We start from the raw sequence: 7,774 nt of genomic DNA, 5'->3' as shown, positions 1-7,774 counted from the left end.
AAAGGGGAGAGAGTAAGAGAGAGAGAGAGAGAGAGAGAGAGAAAGAGAGAGAGGGGGAGAGAGAAGGAGGAGGGGGGGAGCACAAAACTCGCACAAAATAAAAGCAGTTTTACGACTTTAGCGCTGGAATCTGAGCAAAAAAGCTGAAGATGTAAAATAACTTGTCCTGATTTATTGTTTTTTTTCTATTAATAAAAGCCAATGGGGAGAAAACACACCCAGTTAGACAGAAACAGACTTTTATTTTGAAAAGCAGATGATGGAAAAGACAGATGCTCCAGGAATGTGGAGGACAGACAGAGAGAGACAAAGAGAGACAGACAGCAAGACAGACAGACAGAGAGAGACAGACAGAGAGAGACAAAGAGAGAAAGGGAGAAACAGACAGACAGAGAGAGACTGAGAAAGACAAAGAGAGACAGACAGACAGAAAGAGACAGACAGAGAGAAAGAGACAGACAGAGAGAGACAGACAGAGAGAGAGACAGACAGACAGACAAAGAGAGATAGGTAGAGACAGACAGACAGAGACAGACAGATGGACAGAGACAGAGAGAGAGAGAGACAGACAGGTTTCAGATAAAACAATCGGCAGCTTTGTGAACATTTTTAAATGAAGACTTATTAATTTAGCTTGTACCTGTTCACCTGTCCTTCTGTTGTCCTTTGTCGTGTTGGAGATCTGTTGTTCTTGGTGTCTTGGTGTTGGCTGCTCACTTTAAAACAAACAAACAAACGTGTCTGTTCATAACTCCAAAGATGACGTAATGTCCCTGTGTGGTGCAGAGAGGGACGGTGTGAGGACGTAAAGACGTAGTTTATGAGCTTTAAGGTGAGACCTTTGAACTTAATGTTTGTAACTTCCTGTTTCCTCCAGTCGCAGAACACTTCATTACGGAGTAAAGTGGAAACACATGCCGCCTTCGTGGGGCCCGCCGCCACGCAGAACCAACGTTAAGGATCGCTGTGAGAAGGACATCTTTTACTCATGGGCAGGACTTTGGGTTCAACATTGGGAGGGGGGAGGGGGGAGGGGGGGGAGATCTCCAACCATCTAGAGGGGTCCTGGTACATTCTGCATAGATTGAGAAAGGAAAAAAAAACTTGAAAAAGTGATCACCAAAAAATAATCACTGAGAAAAAGGCGACAAAAATGATGAGAAAAGTAAAAAACTTGACAAAACATATTTGCTTGTAGGAAAACTATGAAAAAACACACACAAGTGGAAAAAAGGCAACAAAATTGCCAAAATGGATTGAAAAAACTTACACATTCATTTAATGTTTAAATAAAAAAAATTAATGTTTAAATAAAAAAAAAAATCTCAAAAAGGACAAAAATGGTCAACAAATTTGTCCCAAAAAAACCTTGGAAAAATTAACAACAAAAAACTAAAAACAAAAAATATTGGAAAAAGGCAACAAAAACATCGAGAAAATTGTCCGATAAAAAAAAAAAAAAAGAGGCAATAACAAAAACTCAGCGAAAACATAGAAACACAACAAAAACCTTAAGAAAAGGAAAAAAAAAATTGCAAAAAAGACCAGTTTTTTACTGGGGGAAGAATTTGAGTTAAATGACTTTATTAATAGATTTTGTCTCCCTAAAGAAAAAACTTGATTCAGTTGTTTTAGTTTTTAGTTGTCCAAAATAGGTTTGCATCCCAATGAAGAATGACATCTACGATTGATTTCAGTCAGAGGCGATTTCTTTAAGACTGCGAGGGATGCTCGACTTTCCCTAAAATGTCAAAAAAAGTAATGGTCAGTATGAGTTAAAACAAGTTGATCGTGAAGATGAGTTCATTCAGAATCAGCTCACCATAGACTTCAACGGGGCAGCTTTCCACGGTTTCTTTCAGTGCTCTGAAAGTAGACGATCATTGGATAAATGCTGCGATTATGTCCCGCCCACGGCCACCCAGCGTCTCTGGGGGTCAGTGGAGGAGTGGGGGGGTCTGGACGCCGGGCTTCTGCGTGATGATTGGCGTGTCTGTCGAGAGGCTGCATCTCCTTGTGATTGCATGGCAGGGTAACAGGGGGAAGGGTTAGGTGTCTGTGTGTGTGCACGTTTGTGTGTGTGTGTGTCTGTTTGTGTGCCTGTCTGTCTGTCTGTCTGTCTGTATGTATGTATCTGTGCATTTGTCTGTGTTTGTTTGTCTGTGTTTGTCTGTGTGTGTTTGTCTTTGTGCGTTTGTGTGTAAATTCTTCTTCATATCTTACACACAGATACCAAGTTCAGGGAACACAGACAAGTCGAATATTTCATCATTTCAAACAATTTATTCAAATTAAATCGCTGTGGTTAAAACCTTTCAAGTCCCAACAAAGTCAAATGTTAAATATCGACCATAAACAAAAAGAAAAGACGTCTGCCCGCGCTCTGAAATAACCAACATATACAAAAAAAAAAAAGAGAAAGTGACGTCAACACACATCCTCACTCCCATCTCGCCAAATACAGACGCTGGTCAGGCGCCTTTGTTGTTGTTACTGACGCTAAAAGTCTCCTTCAGCGTCATATAACGCGCTGGGGCCGGACTATTTTGGCTGGGCTTGTAAAATCCCTGGTCTCCTGGGTGGAAGTTGCCCCCCCCCCCCTCCTATACCCCACACCATCCTAGCAAATTCTGCAAGAAATTTAAATAGTAGTAGGCACACTACTTGGTGAATAACCGTTAAACTTACTAAAAATAATACATGTTGAGTGTCTTAACCCTTCAGAGATAGGCCTTTTTAAAGTGGGGTACATATATATGTGACGCCGCACAATCGTCCGTATTTTGCAAGTTCGGAGTGTGAACGGGTTGGACGTCAACACAAAGAAAGTATTTCAGTGCAAGAAGAAAACCTCCAAGAAACAAAAACAGCAATTTCATTCAATGTGAAGTTTAAATCCCTCAGTCTGTTATCTCAAACTTATCTCAAACTCAGATAAGACGTCGAAGACATGAAAACGTTTTCTGGGATCAGTTTTTTCTTTGAAGTTATTTCAGATGAAGTGGCCTGTCTCTCAGAAACTAAAAGTCTCTCTGACCAATATATAAACCATTTAATCTTTCCCGTTAGAAAGCGTGTCGCTTGCTTGGCATCCTAGCTCGTTACCAAGCGTTTCAGCCGTCAGGAACGCGTCACACGCTCTTCAGAAACTGACTTATTCTCGGTCTGGTGAGAACGTAGATGTTAAACTCATATCTGCACGATCACAGTGAGCTTAGCTTAGCATAAAAACCGGAAGGGAAGGCTAGTTTTTGTGTTTTTATGTACAGCATGTTCCCACGTGTTTGTGTCTAAGTGACTGATGGGTACAACAATCTTTGAAGCTGGTCCAGCATTGAGCGAGAACTCTGTAACCAGCAGGCGCAGACTGGGCTGTAATGTAACCATACAGACTCAGATTATTATTCTAAGGGTCTGACAACATTTTAGAAAGGATCCCTACAGAGATAGACCTTTAAACCTCGTTGAGACCTTTATGTTTAACAGCTCAGCAAACCCACCAGACTCCATTTAAAAAAGCATTACCTGCAGCGCATAGAGACAACATATTTACACATGTAAGATGGTAAACTATGTCTTTATTTCAACCAAAACTAGAGTTGTGAAGGTTGGAGGTGAAAAAATGGTTTTTCACAGTTTTATTCTGTTTCTATTGACTTTGAATAAAGTGTAGTTTACGATGTTAAAATTCCTGTTGATTAAGATGGAGTCTGGTGGGTTTAGCGAACGCAATTTGCCGGATGTTTTTATTAAAAAAAAAAAAAAGGATCTTTTTAACAGAAAGGTTGACCTCTTTAGAAATCCTTTCCATAATGCTGTCAGACACTTAGAATAATAATCTGAGAGGGAGTGCATGGTGATTTCTCCATGCACTCTAAACACACCGTACATACGGTATGAGCAGGGATTTAAACTGATGCCCGCACACTCACCAACCGCCGGTGAAATAACACCAACTAACTTTGTCATGTATTACGTTGTGAAGTTAGGAGCCGGTGATGAATGAAGCAAAGCGTCGGGTTTTAATCATCCAGAACAATCCAAGTCAGTGTTTTACTGATGGGTCTGTTTGCCGGAAAGACATTTGGGCGGTTTGGCCTCCGAAATCCTCTTTTACAGATACTCTCTAGTACATATCAGATACTTTCTTGTACACACAAAAATCTTTCCTGGTGCGCACGAGAAACCAATCTAAAGCTAGCAGAAATGATGCTAACAAAGTCCTGCAAACATCTTAATATTTCACACTCTGCTTGAAAACAAAGGCGTGCAGGATGGACAGTGTGAACGTCAAATCTCGAAACAGTTACTACTACTTAGAACTCAAAATAATGAGGTAACATTCAATAAGGCTGCTGCGAACTAGTAAAGGTTCAAGCAAAATTATTTATGATCAGGGAGAAAAGCACGCAGACTTCTTGCATGGCAGATTTCATTTAAGGATGCAAATGGAGTACTACGGTTGCCCGCCCTGCTGCCACTTAAAGGGGAATTCCGGTTGATTTTAGATCTGTTGTTTGTTAATGTGGAGTTCTGTCAGTAGATAGAAAAACTAAACCAACCGGTGCTGTCTACACCATGTTATCCTCCTGCTAGAGTAAGCAGCCAACAGGCTTAAATAGGGCAGGTTTTAAATATGTTTTTAGCCTCTAAACATGTTCAAAAAGTCATTAAAAGTGTCCCTCGTGTGCAGTGATTCCTTCTGAGTGAACACAGTGAATCTGACTGCTGTAGATGAGGCAGAAGTGCATGAAAGTTGTGCTAATTCAGCATTTTAGTGCCTGTGTTGAGAGGCAGTTAAAGAGCTTAGGGACTGTCTAAAAACTACAACACAAAAAGGAGATGAAACTAAAATATGCATGCTATCATTTAATTTAATGACAAAATAAGGTAGTGTCTCCAAACTTACCTCAATTATAACGTGTCTCCTGCTGGTTGTACTACAGCACTTACTAGTATGTTTCTCTTTCCTGTGTTGTAGTTTGTAGACGGTCCCGAAGCACTCCTAGCAGTATCAACACAGGAACTAAACTAGCACAACTTTTAGGCATTTCTGTCACCTCTACAGCAGTCCGATTCACTGTGTTCCCTCTAGCACGAGGATAGCTGGGTGTAGACAGCACTGATTGTTTTAGTGTTTCTTGCTACTGACAGCACTCCTAATGTACAAACAATAGACCTAAAATGGACCGGAATTGTCCTTTAATACAGATTTTATAATGTATTATGGAAATCTCTACAAATCAAAGCCTGGATACACAATATTTCCCGTTCAGAGCGTGAAATAACAGTTGCCTTATTGTCTTCATGTGTGTTGGTGACACGTTCAGGAGCATTTGGTTTTCAGGAGGATGAATACCTGACTGGTACTCAGATTGGTTTCCTGTGCTCACCAGAAAGTATCTTTCCCCTTTAGGCGCTTGGTCGTTCATAATGAAGCTGCGATTATTAATAATAATCACTCAAAGAGCCTGGGTGTTGTGCAGTCAGTTGTTGTCGATACACAGGCGGCCATTGTTGCCGACTGATTTCCATCATGTCCTCTTCTGACGCCGAGGCTCTGTTCGCTGTGTGTGTGTGTGTGTGTGTGTGTGTGTGTGTGTGTGCATGCCCGTGTGTGTGTCTGTCTATGTCAGTTTGTGTGTGCGTACGTGTGCCTGCATCTTCAGCTCGCCGTGGGCCAGATCAGTGACAGATAGAGTGGCACTGCTGTGGAGAAAAGAAGCGAGATGGAAGGAAGGAAGGAGGGAAGGAGGGATGGAGGGATCAGATGAGAGGACAAAGGCTTCATTCTTTGCCGGTGGTGAGGAGCCTCAGGGCTTTCTGGAGGTTCTCCACGGCCGTGCCAACGTCCTCGTACTGCAGGGCGCTGCCGGCGTACTTGCACAACTTTTGAGCCTTTGTGAAGTCCTCCGGGGTGAGATGGACTCCGCCTGAAGGAAGGAGAGAAAGAGTTAAAGTTACTTAAAGTTAAAAAAAGGGGGCAGTGGAAGAAAGAAAGAAAGAAAGAGGGGGAAACAGCAGGAAGACAGCATGCGTCGGCGTAGAGCCGGGTAGCGGATTCAATACTTTTTAGAAACGGACTGAATTGCCACTAAAGTATCGAATACTTAAAAACGATTAAATATCCTGAGCGTCAGTGAGCCAATCAGAACCTGTGTGTGTGTGCGTGTCCGTGTATGTGTGTGTGTATATGCGTGTGTGTCTGTGTGTCCGTGCGTGAAAGCATGTGTGTGCTCTTGCGTCTGTCTGCCTGTCTTTGTGTGTGTCTGTCTTTGTGTGTGTGTGTGTGTGTGTGTGTGTGTGTGTGTGTAGGGGTGTCAGACTGGGGGTGTAAAGAGGGCTGAGTAACCAGGGCCCAAAAAGTTGCAAGAATGAATAATTGTGGATGAGAATTACTTTCTAGAAGGCCCAGAATTGTGTGTGTGTGTGTGTGTGTGTGTGTGTGTGTGTGTGTCTTCCATTTGATTTCCTCTCATTACAGCAGTATTTAGAGTTAATAAAGACAGACGGCTGTCCTCGAACCCTCGGAGACAGATCCTCCCTGTGAGCTCATATCTTTCTCTCTCCCTCTGTGTGTGTGTGTGTGTGTGTGTGTGTGTGTGTGTGTGAAGATACAGTCGAAAAAAGCAACAAACATTTAAAATGCGTCATACATCGCAAATAGCCTCAAAAAGACAAGGACTTCACAGCTATCACGTTTTTGCCAAATAATCTACAAATTTTTTAGGCATTCCGTTAATAAATGGTTTAAAAAATAGTCTATGTAGTGGGTAGATGGAGCATAACCCCGGACCCCCACGGGCCCTGCCTTTGGACTGAGCCCTGAAGGTTTCCAACGTGTGGCTCCGCCCCTGCACACTGCTACGGGACAGGCCAGACTTCTGTTTCGTGATTAAGTGAAGAGCTCCGTGTAAACAGAGTTATCTCTCTGTAACGTCCACAAATAACCTTCTGTCAATAAGTGAAGCCTGTTGCTCTGTGTTACTGCAGCTTATTACAATCAGACCTCCGCCCATCCCAGTCTCTGGACGAACTCCATCTTTTCGTGGGTGTAACCCTATAGATTTTATACCGTACCAACCCCCCCCCCCCCCCCCCCCCCCCCCAACTGGAACAATGCCCAGGCAGCCCCACATCCCTCCACTCTTTGCTCTGAAACACCCTCTCCGTGTCAAACACTCAGGTTTATGCAGCTGCAGATCTCTGCTGCACTGCAGCGTGAAATAAAAACACAATATATTGTTATTTTGATATAAGACTATATCGTCCTGGTTTTAAAGGCTGCATTACAGTAAAGTGATGTACCTTTCTGAACTTACCAGCCTGTTCTAGCTATTCTATTATTTGCCTTTTCCCCATTTAGACATTATGTCAACATTACTGAGGATTATTTCTATAAAGTCTATGTGTGAAGATATTTTGTAAAGCACCAACTGTCAACCCTAGAATATCGCCGCAATATCAATATCAAGGTATTTGGTCCAGAATATCGTGATATCTGATTTTCTCCCCATCACCCAGCTCTTTTGAGGATTACTTTTACTGCTTGTTTCTAGAAACTGTTCAGCCAATAATGACCCAACGGGACGGATGTTAAACGGTTTGGATTGGGAAAAATGATCAATTCTTAGAATTATTGGGATTCTCTCTAGAACAATTCAATGCTTGATTCTGATAAGTTGTCTCTCTAGAAACTACTCTCTACTGTTGTCTCTACATACTACTCTCTACTGTTGTCTCTACATACTACTCTCTAATGTTGTCTCTACAT

General features: G+C 42.2%; 1 protein-coding gene across 4 annotated transcripts in view; it reads right to left on the bottom strand.

The window, feature by feature from the left end:
• The window catches only part of vta1 (vesicle (multivesicular body) trafficking 1), a 66,320-nt gene that overhangs the window by 16,089 nt on the left and 42,457 nt on the right, over nucleotides 1-7,774 (bottom strand). For 2 of the 4 annotated variants that reach the window (XR_004660367.1, XR_004660366.1), the window contains exon 8: nucleotides 5,652-5,933. Coding sequence is in view for 2 of the 4 variants with exons in the window: in XM_034899875.1 (XP_034755766.1) it covers nucleotides 5,788-5,933 (146 nt within the window). In the remaining 2 variants the exon portion in view is untranslated. Of the gene's footprint in view, nucleotides 1-3,636; nucleotides 5,934-7,774 lie in introns of those variants that run through there. The other 2 variants (XM_034899875.1, XM_034899876.1) reach the window with 1 other exon arrangement.

The sequence above is a fragment of the Etheostoma cragini genome, chromosome 18 (assembly GCF_013103735.1).
Source record: "Etheostoma cragini isolate CJK2018 chromosome 18, CSU_Ecrag_1.0, whole genome shotgun sequence".
NCBI lineage: Eukaryota > Metazoa > Chordata > Actinopteri > Perciformes > Percidae > Etheostoma > Etheostoma cragini.
This window is presented reverse-complemented; position numbering and strand designations above follow the sequence as displayed.